This window comes from Lithobates pipiens, unplaced genomic scaffold (assembly GCF_037356315.1).
Source record: "Lithobates pipiens isolate NorthernLeopardFrog02 unplaced genomic scaffold, aLitPip1_a1.2 Scaffold_28, whole genome shotgun sequence".
NCBI classification, from domain to species: Eukaryota; Metazoa; Chordata; class Amphibia; order Anura; family Ranidae; genus Lithobates; species Lithobates pipiens.
Genome location: NW_027507789.1, coordinates 173,515,522 through 173,535,256, shown reverse-complemented (window position 1 = coordinate 173,535,256; position 19,735 = coordinate 173,515,522). Strand labels below are relative to the sequence as shown.

General features: G+C 44.5%; 1 protein-coding gene across 1 annotated transcript in view; it reads right to left on the bottom strand.

Moving 5' to 3' along the window:
- Window positions 1-19,735, bottom strand: part of LOC143935830 (vasoactive intestinal polypeptide receptor-like) — a 228,802-nt gene that overhangs the window by 183,978 nt on the left and 25,089 nt on the right. Inside the window, exons 2-3 of the mRNA XM_077459946.1 lie at window positions 9,644-9,758; window positions 7,467-7,574 (exon numbers count right to left, since the gene is read on the bottom strand). Of these exons, the coding sequence (XP_077316072.1) occupies window positions 7,467-7,574; window positions 9,644-9,758 (223 nt within the window). The remainder of the gene's footprint in view (window positions 1-7,466; window positions 7,575-9,643; window positions 9,759-19,735) is intronic.

The window sequence follows — 19,735 nt, the reverse complement described above, 5'->3', positions numbered from 1 at the left end:
GTGCGATATGCAAACTTGGACAGGAATCGGATCGCATGGTGTGAACACCCATGCGATCCAATTCTGCTGCGGACCAAAAAAAGGGTCCTGTGCGAGTTTGGGCCGGATGCGATGCGAATTCAGCCATACTATCTGTATGACTGAACTCGCATCGCACAGAGATCGCATGTGATTTGCACTGCAGTGCGGTGCGAATCACATCCGATCTCGTACACCGCAGCAGTGTGAACCCAGCCTAAATCTGTCTGTGCGTTGGCAGACATATAGAGACTGATTTACTAAAACTGGAGAGTGCAATATCTGGTACAGCTGCGCATGGTAGCCAATCAGCTTCTAACTTCAGCTTGTTCAATTAAGCTTTGGCGAAAAAAACCTGGAAACTGATTTGCTTCTATGCAGAGCTGCACCAGATTTTGCACTCTCCATTATTAGTAAATCAACCCCATACAGTCTGCGCAACTGCACAGGGACCTCCTGGAACATTATCAGGTAGGTATAAAGGGGTGGGTCCTGCGCAAATCGTGCCACTCAAATAAAATACACAAATTCAAAATAATATAAATATGTGCATACATACAATGCCGTGAAAAAAAATATAGTCCAAAAAACAGCACGCATAAAAATATATAAAAAATATATAAAAAAATGGAAAAAAGGTTTAATGATAGAACAATAATAAAATGTCCGCTACTCAAGGCTCCCAGAACTCTCACCTTTAAACGAAGTGAATAAGCAAATCAAACAAACTCCAGGATTCTCTTATTTCATTCATAAATAATAAATAATAGCCATCAAGCAATCCAAAGGAGGGATGCAATGATATAATTCCGCCACTAGAGGGCCAGTCCCAGCTTCCAGAATAGCTGAAATGGATCTTCACTTCTATTTCACAGTGTATGGCTCAAAATAAGAGAGAGGAGGGGGAGAGAGAGAAACAGGAGACTTCCATAGTGTAGTAGTTTAAAAAACGGCAGGTAAATTTATTAAAAAGCAGTAAAGACTCTCACATTTTAATTGCAAAAACAAGCACAATCAGGAAGAGGGTATAATGACAACTTCCTCCCGCCTTACTCTACTTCCGGTTCGTCCTCTGGCCAATCCCTACGCGTTACGTCATGTGACTTCTTCATGGGGAACATGTGACTTCTTCCCCATGAAGAAGTCACATGACGTAACGCGTAGGGATTGGCCAGAGGACGAACCGGAAGTAGAGTAAGGCGGGAGGAAGTTGTCATTATACCCTCTTCCTGATTGTGCTTGTTTTTGCAATTAAAATGTGAGAGTCTTTACTGCTTTTTAATAAATTTACCTGCCGTTTTTTAAACTACTACACTATGGAAGTCTCCTGTTTCTCTCTCTCCCCCTCCTCTCTCTTATTTTGAGCCATACACTGTGAAATAGAAGTGAAGATCCATTTCAGCTATTCTGGAAGCTGGGACTGGCCCTCTAGTGGCGGAATTGTATCATTGCATCCCTCCTTTGGATTGCTTGATGGCTATTATTTATTATTTATGAATGAAATAAGAGAATCCTGGAGTTTGTTTGATTTGCTTATTCACTTCGTTTAAAGGTGAGAGTTCTGGGAGCCTTGAGTAGCGGACATTTTATTATTGTTCTATCATTAAACCTTTTTTCCATTTTTTTATATATTTTTTATATATTTTTATGCGTGCTGTTTTTTGGACTATATTTTTTTTCACGGCATTGTATGTATGCACATATTTATATTATTTTGAATTTGTGTATTTTATTTGAGTGGCACGATTTGCGCAGGACCCACCCCTTTATATTCATTATTTGATAGTTTGTGCTCACTATTTTGTCCTGCTGCATTTTTTAGTTAGCATTTGCACTTTATATCACTCAGGCTCTTTTTCACAGCATCTGTGTTTCATTATATCTGATTTTGGATTTTGTTCCACTTTAGTCACTTATTACCACTTAGCGGCGCGAAGGCTGACCACTTTTATTATCAGGTAGGTACTAGAATCATTCCCGCTGTCACAAATTTATAACCCAACTCCAGAAAAATTTAAAATTATCCCTAGTAGTGGGGCTATGCCCAGACTGCATGCATTGTTTGCTTGTTTATTATCCACTTGCCGACCGCCCTATAGGGGATTTACTGCTACAGGACGGCCGTTCTGTGCAGCATTACATATACAGTATCTAACAAAAGTGAGTACACCCCTCACATTTTTGTAAATATTTGATTATATCTTTTCATGTGACAACACTGAAGAAATGACACTTTTCTATAATGTAAAGTAGTGAGTGTACAGCCTGTATAAATGTAAATTTGTTGTCCCCTCAAAATAACTCAACACACAGCCATTAATGTTTAAACCGCTGGCAATAAAAGTGAATACACCCCTAAGTGAAAATGTCTAAATTGAGCTCAAAGTGTCAATATTTCAGTGACCACCCTTATTTTCCAGCACTGCCTTAACCCTCTTGGGCATGGAGTTCACCAGAGCTTTACAGGTTGCCACTGGAGTCCTCGTCCACGCATCCATGATGACATCACGGAACTGGTGGATGTTAGAGACCTTGCGCTCCTCCACCTTCCGTTTGAGGATGCCCCACAGATGCTCAATAGGGTTTAGGTCTGGAGACATGCTTGGCTAGTCCATCACCTTTACCCTCAGCTTCTTTAGCAAGGCTGCAATCGTCTTGAAGGTATGTTTGGGGTCATTATCATGTTGGAATACTCAAATTCACCCCCACAAGCATTGGGAGCATTTGACACAATGTAGTATTAAGTGCGCAGGTGCCATGTAGAGCTGATGAACAGCTGTTAATCTTCGGAGACTTTTGCCGTCTCCTTTGTCCTCCATACTGTGCAAGCGCTGTGCCTGCGCAGTACAGGGCGGACACTATTCGATGGGGGGACCTTTCTCGTCAGAACACCGGCAGCACTCATGCAGCCCCAGACCATGACACTCCCACCACCATGCTTGACCGTAGACAAGACACACTTGTCTTTGTACTCCTCCCCTGGTTGCCACCACATACGCTTGACACCATCTGAACCACAGGACATGGTTCCAGTAATCCATGTCCTTAGTCTACTTATCTTCAGCAAATGGTTTGCTTTCTTTCTCGTGCATCATCTTTGGAAGAGGCTTTCTTCTGGGATGACAGCCATGTAGACCAATTTTATACTGTGTGTGTCGTATGGTCTGAGCACTGACAGTCTGACCCCCCACCCCTGGACAACCTCTGGATATGATGCTGAGCATATGCACTCAACTTCTTTGGTCGGCCATGGCGAGGCCTGTTCTGAGTGGAACTTGTCCTCTTAAACAGCTGTATGGTCTTGGCCTCCATGCTGCAGTTTCAGGGTCTTGGAAATCTTCTTATAACCTAGGCCCTAGGCCATCTTTATGTAGAGCAACAATTCTTTTTTCAGATCCTCAGAGAGATCTTTGACATGAGGTGCCATGTTGAACTTCTAGCGACCAGTATGTGAGAGTGAGAGCGATAACACCAAATTTAACACACCTGCTACCCATTCACCCCTGAGATCTTGTAACACTAATGAGTCACATGACACCGGGGAGGGAAAATGGCTAATTGGACCCAATTTGGACATTTTCACTTAGGGGTGTACTCACTTTTGTTGCCAGCGATTTAGACATTAATGGCTGTGTGTTGAGTTATTTTGAGGGGGCAGCAAATTTACACTGTTATACAAGCTGTACACTCATTAGTTTACAGTGTAGCAAAATGCAAGTTGTTCAGTGTTGTCACTTGAATAGATATAGTAAAATATTTACAAAAATGTGAGGGTTGTACTCACTTTTGTGAGATACTGTATATTCTGCACTTCTGGGCAGGGGGCGCATGCACACGCTGCTTCTGCAGAAGCTGATCAGCAGGTGGCAGCCAATAGATGTCTGCTGGCACCCGCTGATTGTTGAGAAGAAAAGGCTGGACGGAGCTTTACATTTGTAAATAATGCAGAGCTCTGTCCTAAAAGGAGGGATGTGAGGAATTTTCTTTCCCTGCAAAGCAGCGATAGAAAATCTGTCACATTCTTTAGTGAAAGCAGCTCACAAAAACACTGGCTAGGCACACATTTAACCCTTTGATCTCTCTAGATGTTTAACCCCTTCCCAGCCAGTGTCATTTTTGTGTTTTTATTGGATATGTTTTATAGCAGAATGTTAAAAATATATATCTTTTTTTTATTTTAAGAATTGTCACACAGCACAAAAAATAAAAAACGCAGTGGTGATCAAATACCATTAAAAGAAAGCTCTATTTATGGGAAAGTAAATGGTAAACAGAAAAAGTGATTCCACACCATCTAAGTAATAATGCAATAAATAAAAATTGTTTATCGCTATCCAAACAGATAAATCCTGTGCTAAAATCAAAATTACTATGACAAAATATATACATGTGACTTTTAAAAATCTTCAATTAGTGTTTTTTCCCCTATATTCGTAAGCAGATGTGATAAAAGTCCAAACACATCATGAAATTAGATCAATAAAAAAACAGTCCAACAAAAATCGTCAACTATGAATAGTGCCAACAATCTTCTGTGAATGTGGTGCCGTTCACAGCTTTCTCAGAGGTCTAAAGAGCTTTTCTATAATAGGTACATCCAGGGCCATGACAAGGGTTGGGCAGAAGGGGCAGCTGCCCTGGGTGCAGTGTGTATTGTAGGGATGGGGGTGCCGCAAGTTCCTTCTACTATAAGGCTGACAGAACTAGTGACAGTGACACCACTACTTCTGTGAGCCCAGTGATGGAAGTGGCAAGGAGAGGAGGAGAGATCTGGGAGGTGGTGCGGGCTGTGCTCTCTCTCCCTCCTCCTCATAAGCTTTCTCATAATGAAACCAGCATTACACATTAAGCATTCCTGCTCACCTCCCTCCTTCAAATGTGCAACATGATGGCATGATCGGCAGGTACCACTCCTTTACGCATTACGCCCCAAATGGAGCTTTGTCAGTATGTGGTGAGCCATCTGGGCCATCGCATATATATAGAAAATAAAACTGACCACCAACATTACCCAATTTCCTGTATATCTTTTGCCATAGTAATGTTGATCTGAACACATACTTTAGTTGTTTGGATAGCGCCACATTTTATTTATTACATAATTGCTTGTTTATGTCTAGGGGACAAAGAAAATAAGATCTACTTACCCGATCCTCTGCGCTGCTAGAGCAGTCCATGCAGCACCTTTTCCTTCATGTTTCACTGGTGCAAGGTCCTGAAGTCATCAAGACCAATGCAGGGTCTATAGCCCTGCATTGAACGTGATGACATCAAGAAACAGTCCATCTCTGAAGCGCTGGGAAGCAGAGGATAAAGAAAGTAAAAGTGTTTCATCTCTCCCCTGGGCTAAAGAAGCAGTTTATCCCTGTAGTGCAGACACAGCCCCGCTGCAAGGGATCGTTTTGAAGTTTCCCAGAGTTGCGCTTTAAATACTGCTGACATTTATATGATCTAGGCTGTCAGTTAATACACTATTAGTGTTTGTACCAGAAGTTGAATGGGAGGTACCTAAATTTGGTCTCACACAACGGCCCATCGGTGGCTCTGCCTGTCACTGTACGTGTAGTTTCTAGCAAATCACCCTAATAAATTTCATACTGAACAAGGTCCTTAAGTGGTTAATTATTTGTCTTTCAATGTGAGGCTGATCTCCCCAACATTTCAGGCTTTCTGGTTGTCACATTTTGCTAAGCAACCGCTAAGAACACTGACTGTACTGGTACATCGAACAATGACAGGTAGACCTGTCAATCATTTCTATGCATTTGTTATATCATGTTACTTTGGCATTTAGAAAGAACTCCAACTAGGATTTAGCAACTATCAAATTGTCACTTACTATTATATAACAAGACACTAAAATATCAGACGCTGTTATCCAAGTGAGCGCTCCACAGCTCTGGTGCAAGATTCCCCCCGGTAGGTTGGCCCTGCACTTACCCCTTTAATGGAACGGGCCGCACTTCCCTCAGGGTGATGGGTGGCGGCTTCTGCTGCATCTCCTCATGGTGGCCGTGCATCTCCTCCTTCCTCCTCCTATGCCAATGGGACCGCTTCTCCTTTCGGACAATCAGGAAATGAGCCCACCCATTTATGAAGCGGATTTGAGCCTCAGGCTCTTACCACATGCTTCAAAAAATAAAAAAACAAGAAAAAACCATTGGAATCCATGTGATCAGCGCCCTGCGTGTAGATTAGGGGGCCGGGCGCATGGATGGGGGAGCTGCGCCCCTGCACCCTGTATTTCGGGCCACTGGCTTTCATTAAAAATCTTTTTGGAAGATCTAGCAATGGCAAAACTACCAGGGTCACTTGTACCTGGCCTTGGCATTCCAACACCAAGATTGCAGGAAGGGCTTACCTCCTAACTGTCATGGATTCACAGGGGGCCTCCCAGGATTTGATTTAAGTTCCAGTGTCCAGGAAATCAAGGCTGAGTCCAGCAGCGGAGCACAGTATTGAAACAAGTTCCAGCACGTGGCTCCACTGACTTGCCTGGCAAGGGCGTGTTAGTGGCACCTGCCCCGACACTTGTCCAGGGTCCCATATGCTGTGATTCTTTCTCTATATGGCAGTTGGAATCTCACACTGCCTGTCACACACTGCAGAGCAGAGCCTCCTACTTCTCCCCGGCTCTAATGTTTTCCTGTACACAGAGAGGAGGAGGAGCCGGGGAGGAGGGACACTGCTCTGCGTGTGCTCCACTGATCTGAGGTCTGCAGTAATTATGTACTGGATGTATTGGATGGAAACTACAGGGAGAGGGACACAGTGACCAGGAAGGCATGTGAGGCGAGCGAGTTAGCAGAGATGTATACACGGAAGAGTGGTTTGGGAGATATAAAGGGTAAGAGGATAAGTGCTGGGGGGCACTTTTGGAATGGAGAGGACTTTTGCTAGAAGGGGCAGTTGGTTTTGCAGTCTAGCACCCCCCCCCCCCCCAGCACATATCCTCTTGCCCCTACACTCCCCCAAATCAAAAAGATGCCATCTGCCACACAGAGGGTGACTGCGGCACCTGCCTGGGACCCTGGGCACCCCGCAAGAGATGATTAACCATTTCATTGCTAGCAGATTCCTAGTGGAAATATGGGTAACGCATTTCCACTAGGGATCAGCTAGTATTGAAATGGTTACTCATACACTTCTCTTCTGCTAGCAATGAAATGGTTAATCATGTCCAGTCACCAAGGATCTTCTTGCAACAAAAGTTTAATTGCTAGAAGATCCCTGGTGACTGGACACAATTAACCCTTTTATTGTTGGCAGATGCTCCTTTGAAGGGGGTGGGTCAGGGGGGCCCTTCTTGGTCTCTTGCATCAGGGCCCCGAAGGTTCTAGGAATCTAGTATACATCCATAAGAAATTATGTATAAAGCACCATGATCTATAATATTATTAGTAAAATTGCAACAAAACTCTAATCTTAAAAGATATCTTGACCTTTACCTTTTGTCTTAAGAAAGACCTGAAGGCTCTCCGGACAATGTGTGGTCACCGTTTGTCCCACCGTGGCTGCATTCCAGCAATTGACACCATCCCACTCTGTGGGACACCCTGCAATGAAAGAAAGAAATCTATAGTAAAAGAGAAAGGATAATCAAGCATTTATTTGAAAAGGTTCCTTGTCAGCCTCTGTATGTTTCTAATTTATATACGTTAAAAAATTACAGGAATCGCGGGATCAATAACCAATTTACCCCAATGCCATGTAATTCAACTGTAAATTATCGGGTCTTTGGCCATTATTCAATGTGCAACTAACACAAGAAGGCATTTAACAGAATAGGGTGAGAGAGCAGACAGAGTGTAACTGTAACTTGCTATTTATTTAAAGGAGAAGTATGTCCAAAGATCTTTGGGCCCCGCTTCTTCTGTGGGTCATAGAAGTGGCGTAAATTTTGCACTCCTGTGACTTCAACAGAGCACGTCCAGGCCCTGCAGGCATTCAGAATTCAGATTCGGAATACTTTATTAATTCCAAAGAGAAATTATTAAATTCCAAAAGGGAAATTATTACAGGATCCGCCCAGATGCCTGACCATCAGCTGGCTTAGTCTCTTAGCATGCCACTGGGAGACTCAGCCAACTACTCCTGCCCCCCTCCACAGTCCAGTGATTGCTGGAGGGACAAAGCACAGTCACCGCTTCCTGCTCAGTGCGGACCAAAGAACTGAGTGATCAACAGCCTTTGATCGCTCAGTTCTTGGTGTAGAGTCAGCAGGGGGATAGATGCAGCATCGGATCAATACTGCATCCACCTAGGTGAGTATGAATGTTTCTTTTTTTTTTTTAAATCCCACCCTTCTCTTTTAACACGTGAAAAGTTAGAAGAAATGATGCAAAGCAGATTCAGGATGGCAAAGAACATGCATGCATGAATACCACAAAACAGATTATGAAAGTTGCAAAAACATGGACTGTTCACAGCAATGTCTCTGTGGGCTAACAGGTAGCTGAATAGCATAGTCTCAATCAGACTGTATAACAACAGAGTCTAGCCGAGCATCTATACTTTAGTAAAACAGTTGAGAACACAAATACCTACTTGGGATTACCCTACTTGTGATTACCCTCAGGGCCGTCTTTAATATTGATTGGACCCTGGGCAAAAATTTTCTTGGGGGCCCCCCCCCCCCCATGCAATTTCACTCTCCACCTGCTCTAAGACATACAATAAATAGCAGCTAGACCTAAAATCAGTTTACTGTATCAGATCAGGCAGAAATTGTGATTGGTTTTCAGCAGTTACAGCATATCATTACTGCTTAATGACTGGTTGCTAGAGGTTACAGCACACATTATGGCTCACTGATTAGTTGCTAGAGGTTACAGCACATCATCACCTCACTGCAGGGGACCATGATATACATATGAATGCTGCCTTTATTTACATATCAATGCTGCCGGCCGCAGCTATTTACTTACTGATGCTGCTGCTATTTACATATGAATGCCGGTTATTTGCATGTAAACACAGGGTCTGCAGGTGAGCTACTTGTATACAAAAATAGGGCAGAGCTGAGCAGCATTAGTACCAGAACTTCACACTGAGATATCAGGACACAGCACAGGACTAAAACTTCAAGGGACAAGGGAATTTAAACTGGGATAGTTGGCAAGTATGAGGCAGCTGCTTTGGGCCCCCCAACAATGACAGGGCCCAAGGCATCTGCCCCTTTTGCCCTGCCTTAAAGACGGTCCTAATTACCCTCAAACATCTTTCCCCCCAGAGAAGTCAAGGGTAGCTCTGGTAACACAGGGGAACAGCTGGAGGGATACAAGGCCCAAATGGCAAAGGCCCACCCCACCCACTGTAATTGGCAGTACTCTGATAGCAACTGGGAGGGGCTCCCCAGAGTAGCTGGGTCTTTTAGGGAAGCTGCAAGCTACTGGACTTCTGCTTGTAAGAGGGAGTTACTGTCTTTGATTGGTGTTACTGACTAATTGAACTGCAGCAGAGAAAAATCAGGTCTCCTGTCTTGGACAGACAGGATTGTGCTTTATGGCAGTGCTGTGTAAATCTCAGGGCAGGATACACAGAAATACTAAATAGCTAGCTGCTGATTGCGATAAAAATAAAACTACAAAAAATCTTAAAACATTTTCTATTCTTTTCCCCTCACCTTCATTTGGAGAATTCAGTAATGTCTGATTTTCTTTTTTTATCTTATGGAAACATTCCGCCTCTTCTTCCAGAACCTGAAGAACAAGAGCGCACTCTGGATGGATGCAGCGGACCTGGGATGGGGATATAAAAAAAAAAAAGAGATAAGCTTGCTATCTTCTTTAAAGTGGAACCTTCAGCTTTTGCTAAAGATGAATTCGGACAAGATTTTCTTTACTGCTATACCAAGCAAAATTTGCTCCATTTAGCTTCCATGTACAAACTCAACATATGAGCCGCCAACAGCGAGCGCAAGAGCATGCAGCTCCTGCCTAAGCCTCAGTCAGTGTTGTGGGCACTGCCCTTTGGGTTGGGTTTGAATTGGGTGCCATTGCCTTCAACCACTTGAACCTCCAGACAAAAGAGTCTTCCAGCTTTACCCTCATGGATCATTATGGCCAGCTATTTAAACTATTAGCTACAATCAATCTCCTAGTAAGCAGTGTTAGACCTCTTTCCCGTGGAACCACAAATAACTGTATTTATATTAACTGTATTGCACCACTTGTTTTGTGAATGTCTATGCCAGTGATTCTCAACCAGGGTTCCGTGGAACCCTAGGGTTCCTCCAGAGGTTGCTAGGGGTTCCTTCAGCATTGGGAAATTTCTGCCTCTCAGATAAGTTCCCACTCACACCATTGATCTTTTTGGCTATCTGTAAGGAGGTAATTCTTCCCAATGATCACCACACTAATGTATCATGAGCTGTAGACTTCTATTTTTTTGGCAGGGGTTCCCAGAGACAAAATAACTATTTCAAGGGTTCCTCTGTGTTGAAAATGTTGAGAAAGGCTGGTCTATGCTCTCTAGGAACCTGCTATACTTGCCACCTAGTGGTCAAATGGTGGGACTACTCCTAGCATCCTAATTACTGTAGTTGGTTCTATACACTGTTATAATTGGTTCATACTGTTATACTTGGTTCAGTACTGGTTGCTTACCATTTTACCATTCAGTTTACCCTGCATGCATTCAGTGAACACCAAGTTGTCCAATGCTGTTTTTCTGATCATTTGGCTGATAATATTAGATGACAATACCACTGGTCATTGTGTCATGGACTATACAGTATATCTCAAGAGGAGCAATTGGAGATTCAAGTAATAGGCAAGCATTAGTTGTCATTGGGGCACAGGAGAGATCCCCCATCTAGAGCCATAGATGACAGTGAAGACCAAGCAAGATAGTCAAACCTTGTACCTTTCTACCCAAAAATAAATCTTTATTTTAGCATAATGCATTCTACCTAGTCACCAAGATCTTTTTCAAAATGTTACACAACCACATCAAAGTAATAAAAAAATTTAAAAATGGAAAAAAAAAAAAAAAGGAAAAGCGAAAAAAAAAAAAAAAAAAAAAAGGTAAGTCAAGCCTCATCTTCTTCAGGTGATTCTTCAGTTTTGACCCAGTAGTGTGAGAAATTGCCGATTGAATTCCAGGCAGATATAAATGACCATAAATGCAGCTAATATTAGTAGTTGAATCTGTCTATGTAGTAGCTCCCTTTAATTACTTGCATATCAAACTTCAGATTGGGGGAGGTGGAAGCATTCTGCAATGCAGAAGAACCTGATTGGATCACAGTACTGTGGGTAGTGGGTAAGTTGATGTGACCATTCTGAGCCTTTTGGCAGGGTGCAGGAGACAAAATGCTTTATTGGAATAAAACCATGGAGGTTAAAGCATCACGAGGGGAACATGGTTGATGCGGTCAATCGTTTTGTCTCCTGCATCAGTTATCCAGATCACGGACTGGACCTGCACCTGATCATTACAGAAGGTATTACCATCACCTGCAGCGGTGTTATTCCCTGTTTGTTGTTTTCTGCTCTCCTTTTGGCAGGGTGTCTGGGGCACAAGATTAGTTGAGCAGAATTACCAAGCTTTTGGCATAATAAACATAAAGGGCCAGCGTACCCTCCTTCAGATTTTAGGGGGGCAGATTGTGGCCATCGGGAGTAGAAAATGTCCTAGCATCAGTTGGAGTAAATAATCCCTTATTTTTGTTGTCAGTGAGGAATTTGCCACATCTTTTGTGTCATTTGGAGAAATTATGCCCCACCATTGGTTTCATTGGTAGAAATTGTACCCCATTGTTGGGATCATTGGTAGAAATTTTGCCCCATCATTGGTGTCATTCAGCTCCATAGATAGTGTCAGTGGGAGAAGCTCTGCCCCAACGTGGGCGTCATTGGTAGGAATTGTGACCCATCATTGGTATCACTGAGAGGAATTGTGCTTCATTATTAGTATCATTAGGAGAAACTGTGCCCCATTGTTGGTGTCAGTGAATGAAATAGTGTCCCGAGGGTGACATAAAAGCAAGCAAAGGGCTGCATCTGGCCCGTGGGTCACAATCTGGAGATCACTGAAATAGAGTATTGTGAATCTTAAACAAACTTTATGCAGATTCAACTGTAAAGCTAAAGTTTAATTATAGCATTTTATACAGTTTGGATCAATGTAAGCTTGTATGTGCCATACCTGTGGGATCCTGTGGAAGTGGGAAATCAATGTAGTAGGCACCATTACCGCAGTGATCTCCACTAGCTTTGGGTCCAAGCGGCTGCCCTGCTGCATTGAGAACACAAGAGGTTGCCCTCTTGGAATGGTTGCCATTCATGGAAACATTTTCTCAATGAATGCAAAGCATACTTTAAGTAGACAAGGTGGAGAGATGGGAACGCAACATCACACTCTCTAACCCATTTAAGCAGAGAACATTAATTGAGTGGAGTCTGTAAGCCAGACCTTCTCGTCCAACATCAGTGCCTGACCTCACAAATGCATTTCTGGAAGAATTGTCAAACATTCCCATAGACGCACTCCTAAACCTTGTGGACAGCCTTTCCAGAAGAGGTGAAGCTGTTATAGCTTCGGGGGTCAGTGCTACATAAGTTAAATGAGAAGTCCAGCCTGAGCTTTTTAGGCTGGGCTTCTCCCATGGTTCACAGGAGTGCAATTCGTTTTGCACTCCTGTGACCCGTTTTCAGCAGGAATGGTCTGAAGTCCACTCTCCTGTGACATCATTGCCATCAGTCGAGGCAGTGCGCCATCCCAAGTCCCGACTTCCAAGTCTGGATTCGCCAGCTGCTTTGATTGATGGCAGTCTCAGCATCTCAGCGAGCCGCTCCACAGCTCAGCGCTCCAGTGAGCGTGGTGAAGCAGAGAGGGATCTGTGAGAACTGAGCCATCGGCGATGTTCGATGGCTCTTTCTCAGGGCAGAGATGGCAGGGGGACAGCTGAACCATCGATCTGATGCTGCATCCACCGAGGTAAGTATGAATAAATAAATAAAAAAAAATTCATACTTCTCTTTTAAAGTGGAGGTTCACACAAAAAATGGAACCTCCGCTTTTTGGAACCTCTGCTTTTTGGAACCTCTGCTTTTTGGAACCTCTGCTTTTTGGAACCCTCCCCCCCTCTGGTGTCACATTTGGTACCTTTCAGGGGGGAGGGTGGTGCAGATACGTGTTTAATACAGGTATCTGCACCCACTTCTGGGTATAGACTCCCGCGGGACTTACGCCCCTTCCCACCCCCACAGAACACAGCGGGGACCAGTTAAGACGTGCAGCGCGACTCGCGCATGCACAGTAGGGAACCGGGACGTGAAGCCACAACACTTTACTTCCTGAGTCCTTCACCGTGGATGGCAGCAGCAGCAGCCGAGAGATTGATCGGCTTTGGCTGCTGACATCGCGGGCACCCTGGACAGTTTCATAGTTTCATAGTTAGTAAGGTTGAATAAAGACACCAGTCCATCCAGTTCAACCTGAGTGAGTGTCTACAGTCGTCCCTATCCCTGTACATTGCACACTCACATCGGTCCCTACCCTTAAGTAGCCCACAATCCAAGGTCCCCATTCATATACTAGGGCCAATTTTGAACAGAAGCCAATTAACCTACCTGCATGTCTTTGGATTGTGGGGGGAAACCGGAGTACCCGGAGGAAACCCACGCAGGCACAGGGAGAACATGCAAACTCCAGGCAGGTAGTGTCGTGGTTGGGATTTGAACCAGCGACCCTTCTTACTGCTAGGTGAGAGTGCTAACCACTACACCACTGTGCTGACAGGTAAGTGTCCATTTATTTAGCTGCTGGTTTTTAATATTTTTTTTTTTTTTAGTGGACCCCCGCTTTAAGAAGAATAAATGTGTTTAAGACAAACCCAAAAATGAATAAAAAAGGTCCATATTTGTGCTGTATGCCCTCCCTATATGACCCCCTAGGGTAATTTACTTGTTCTGCATCCTCAGATTTCGGTGGCTTGTACCTGAATCCACCTTCTATAATATAAATGAGAATAGTTTCACATTTTCTCCTTAGAAACATGACATGTAATAGAATAAAGAACAAAAGCAACCTTTCCCTCCTTTCAAATTATACTGCCCCAGACCTTTTCTGAGGTTGTTTTATCTGCAAAGGCTGATTTGGACGATTAAATGAAAAGAACCACTAGCTTGTCAGACTGCCACCGCTGTCCTGTGTGGGCGGCATAAAGTACAGAGTACACTTATATGAAATATGGTATTGTCATATAAATAAGTCAAGATGCACAAATTACAGGATCTAACTACGTTGTCAAGAGCACGGTGATCGTAATTAGCGTGTGTAACGCCTGCAGTTAGATTCGAGCATGATGTCATCGAAAAATCCAGCAATCTTTTCCCTAAATTATCAGGAGATGTTCTATTTTTGAAGAGATTATCATTAAAGAGAATAACTCTGCAGGCAAGTGACTGACAGGTGATTGATACACACCCAACCTGCATTATAATAATAGGTCTGCCCTAGATTTTTTTTTAATTTAAATTAATGAAGAACTGCGGGCAAATGAAAAGGCTCAAGGAGGTAACCCCAGTACGCCAGTGGAAATACGGATGTGGCAATTAACAAAGACGAACAGGCTGAACATTAAAAAAATGCAATTACTTGTGTTTGCTTTTTATTGTTTTCTTGTGTTCTGTATCAGATTGCTGCTTTTAATAAAACCTCCAGGATTCACAAGGATTTCACAATATACTTACGACGGCAGTAGCTATTGCAGAGTACGTGATCTGAGACAAAAAAAAAAATGTTTCTCTAACCTAAAGTAAGTTTTCAATGTCATTGATAAAAAATATATATATATATATATATATATATATTGAGTTAAAAAAATAAACAAATAAATAAATAAATAAATAAATAAATAAATAAATAAATAAAATCCTCTATATTGAATTATACACAGCTTTTTTTTTTTTAAGTATGGAATCACCACAATGTTCATTCATTGTTTTATTGTTTAATTGTGTAGAAAAAACAAAAACAAATCACAGGCATGCTTCAAAACTATTTTGATTTAGCTGCTTGCCGACCGACGCACACAGATATACGTCGGCAGAATGGCACATGCAGGCAAATGGGTGTACCTCTACATCCCTATAAACTTGCCGCCTGACGGGTGTGCACGCCCACCGCAGGAGCGTCCCTGTGGGTCCCCGGAACTCGATGTTTACCGGCGGCCCACGATTGCGGTGTGGAGAGCAGTGGAGGCTGGTGAAGTTTTAAGATGGGGGGGCGCTAGACCACGCCCACCCTTTTGACCCATCCCACTTCTCATAAGCCCCACCCATTATAGAATCCACCAACTTCGTCCCCTGTAGTACATCATATACAAGGCTGTACATTATACACAGGGCTCTATACTTCATATACCAGGCTCTACATTATAGACAGGGCTCTGTGCATCATATAGCTGACTTTACATTATACACCGAGCTCTGTACATCATATACCAGGCTCTACATTATACACAGGGCTCTATACTTCATATACCAGGCTCTACATTATAGACAGGGCTCTGTACATCATATACCAGGCTCTACATTATACACCAGGTTCTAATGACACATCAATATGTCTGACAGCCCAGCCACACTCCTCGTTCACCAGAGAAAAAAAACAGGAAACACAAAAAAGGTGCTCGGGAAACAGCAATAGGCAGAGGTCACCGCAGACAATGAAGTACAAGAAAGCCTAATAAAATAAAACAAATACAGTCATCACATTTAGTGACTGCAATAATGCAATATCTTTCATGTTTGCCCTTGGTGGTGGGATCAGAGGGATGGTGATGATCAGAGACAGAGGGATGGAGGTGGGGTGGGGAGTTGGATCAGTGGTGGGTGGGATGGGATAAGGGACAGAGGGATGGATCAGGGACAGAGGGGTGGTGGGATGGATCAGGGACAGGGGGGTGGTGGGTGGGATGGATCATGGACAGAGGTATGGGTGGTGGGGTGGATCAGGGACAGAGGGATGGGTGGATGGATCAGGGACAGAAGGATGGTGGAATGGATCAGGGACAGAGGGATGGGTGGGTGGGCTGGATCAGGGACAAAGGGATGGTGGGATGGATCAGGGACAGGGGGATGGTGGGTGGGATGGATCATGGACAGAGGTATGGGTGGGTGGGATGGATCAGGGACAGAAGGATGGGTGGATGGATCAGGGACAGAAGGATGGTGTGATGGATCAGGGACAGAAGGATGGTGTTCTGGATCAGGGACAGAGGGATGGTGGGATGGATCAGGGACAGGGGGATGGTGGGTGGGATGGATCATGGACAGAGGTATGGGTGGGTGGGATGGATCAGGGACAGAGGGATGGGTGGATGGATCAGGGGCAGAAGGATGGTGGGATGGATCAGGGACAGAGGGATGGGTGGGTGTTCTGGATCAGGGACAGAGGGATGGGTGGGTGTTCTGGATCAGGGACAGAGGGATGGTGGGATGGATCAGGGACAGAGGGATGGGTGGGTGGGATGGATCAGGGACAGAGGGATGGATGGGTCGGATGGATCGGGGACAAAGGGATGGATGGGTGGGATGGATCAGGGACATAAGGATGGTGGGATGGATCAGGGACAGAGAGATGTTGGGTGGGATGGATCAGGGACAGAGATATGGTTGGTGGGATGGATCATGGACAGAGAGATGGTGGGTGGAATGGACCAGGGACAGAGAGATGGTAGGTGGGATGGATCAGGGACAGAAGGATGGTGGGATGGATCAGGGACAGAGAGATGGTGGGTGAGATGGATCAGGGACAGAGATATGGTTGGTGGGATGGATCAGGGACAGAGAGATGGTGGGTGGGATGGACCAGGGACAGAGAGATGGTAGGTGGGATGGATCAGGGACAGAAGGATGGTGGGATGGATCAGGGACAGAGAGATGGTGGGTGGGATGGATCAGGGACAGAGATATGGTTGGTGGGATGGATCAGGGACAGAGAGATGGTGGGTGGGATGGACCAGGGACAGAGAGATGGTAGGTGGGATGGATCAGGGACAGAAGGATGGTGGGATGGATCAGGGACAGAGAGATGGTGGGTGGGATGGATCAGGGACAGAAGGATGGTCGGATGGATCAGGGACAGAGAGATGGTGGGTGGGTGGGATGGATCAGGGATCAGGGACAGAGAGCTGGTGGGTGGGATGAATCAGGGACAGAGAGCTGGTGGGTGGGGTGAATCAGGGACAGAGAGATGGTGGGTGGGATGAATCAGAGACAGAAGGATGGGTGGGTGGGGGCAGGCTTGATATGGGCAGTGTGTTTAACAAGAGCCTCCACTGACACTGCCAAACCGAGACACAGCAACACCAGTGGAGATAATAGAAGCACTGACGATCAGCACTTGTTAAACTAGAGTTGCCACCTGTCTAGGATTCACCCGGACAGTTCGGGTTTGGGTTCATGTGTCCGGGTTTCAGACTGTCTGAAACCCGGACACATTATTTAGACTGGACTATGGGTTTTCAGCAGGATTGCTGGCAGTGGTTGTCTCAGCTGAGAGTGTCTGTTACACTCTTTCACAGCCCCTAAAGCCAGCACTAACAAATCACCCCCCCCCCCTCCAAACACATACAGATGGGAGAGGAGAGAGGGCTTGATCTGCACCTCTTCCTCCCCCCTACCCCTCTGTGTCTGCCCACGCTCCAATCCCCGGCGCTGTGCCTCAGAAAAGGGAAAGTGGGAGCTGGAAATTTGAATTTCAGCAGCCTCAGATCCATCTGGTGCTGACTAAGGGGTGAGTGAGCTCACCATCTATCCCTGTCTGTGACTGAAGTCTCCCCCCTTCTCTCTCTTGCCTCTGAGTAAGTACAGTAAGGCAAATTACGGTTCTCAGAGCACCCTTACATCAGAGTTCCCCTTCACACCAGCGGCTATAGTGTTTCCCCTTACATTAGAGTCCTCTTCGTACATCAGAGTTCTCAGTGTTCACCCTTAAATCAGGACTCCCAGAGCATCCCTTATATTAGAAGCCCCAGAGGTCTCCTATACATCAGAGTCTGCAGAGTCCTCCCTTACAGTGAAAGGGAACTCTGCAAGTTCAGATGTGAAAGGGGAACTCTGTGGACTCTGATGTAAAGGGGGACTCTTGTTATTAACTTCATATAATTATAAATGTTATTTAGTAGCAAAATATATGTATAGTTTATACAAAAAATTGCTGTGCACCACAAAAGTGTTCGGGTTTGATTTGAAGAAAAGGTGGCAACCCTATGTTAAACACACAGCCCGTGTGAAGCCTCCCCATCCATCCATCCTGTAGAAATAAGGAGACCAGCCTTGTGTTGATCGTCAGTGATTCTAATATCTCCACTGGTGTTGCTGTGTCTCGTTTGGCTGTCAGTGGAATCATTGAGCTCTGCCCCCCTCCTGCGGATTTCCAGCATCTACCTTGTTGAGTTTCATAGCGGCAAGTGCAGGAGTTCACTCCTCCGCTCCTCCACTCGGCGCACTGGTCTGACACAGGGAAAGCCGGAAGTGACAGACTAACTAGTCTGTCACTCAAAGCACATAGTATAGTAAACCTATGGGCGCCGAGCGGATGCAGATCGACACTTTTCATTGCGCCACAAGGCAGGTTAAAACCCCGCAAATGAAGCGCCGCGTCTGCAATTTTGTGATTGTGTTGACGTGGCGCTTCACATAGTGCACTGTGTCCGGCGCTGCACTGTGTCCGGCGCTTGTACACAGTGCACTTAAGGACTTTTTTTCAATTTTTTTTTTTTTAAGGGCCATTTAAAAAAAATATATATTTTTTTCAATTTTTTTTTGTGACTGCCTGGAGGGGGGGGGGGGGGGGGGCGCCCGGGCGTCCCCTATGGGCGGGCCGCCACTGGTGGAGAGGTAGAACAGGGATATTCCGATGCAAACAAGACATTTCCTCGTTCTGCCTTGTGACATGACAGAGATCACTGCTCCCTGCCATCGGGAGCGGTGATCGCTGTCATATGAGTTGAAGCCCACCCCCCCCCCACACAATTATAATCACTCCCTAGGACACACTTAACCCCTTGATCGCCCCCTAGTGTTTAACCCCTTCCCTGCCAGTGCCGTTTTGTGCAGCAATCAGTGCATTATTAGAACACTGACAGCTGGATAAATGCCAATGGTCCCAAAATAGTGTCAAAAGTGTCTGATGTTTCCACCATAATGTCGCAGTTACACTAAAAATCGCATATCGCCGACATTACTAATAAAAAAAAAAAAAATACCAAAAAAGAAAAACCACAGAGGTGATCAAATACCAATAAATCAAAGCTCTATTTGTGGGGAAAAAAGGACATTAATTTTGTTTTGGTACAACTTCGCACAAATGCACAATTTTCAGCTAAAGCGATGCAGTGCCGAATCACAGCAAAAAATGCTGTGGTCAGGAAAGGGTTAAAATCTTCCGGGGGTGAAGTGGTTAACATTTCAACCTTCTGGCTTTAAAAAAAAAAAAAAAGAAAGAAAACTGTAGTCAGTTGCAACTGTTTTTGCAGATCAAGCAGAGGAAAAAAATGATGAAGTCACTAAATTCTGAGGAACATATTATGGAATCACCATGTACTTTGCACTTCTAAAGCAAACATCTGTATCAGATTACATCCTGAATTTTTTTTTTTTTTTTTTTTTTTTTTTGCAGCTCCTTGTCCTTGTTTTTAAAATAGTTTCACAATATTGACTTGCACAATATATGTTATATATTAATATCTAATCAAAGGGTA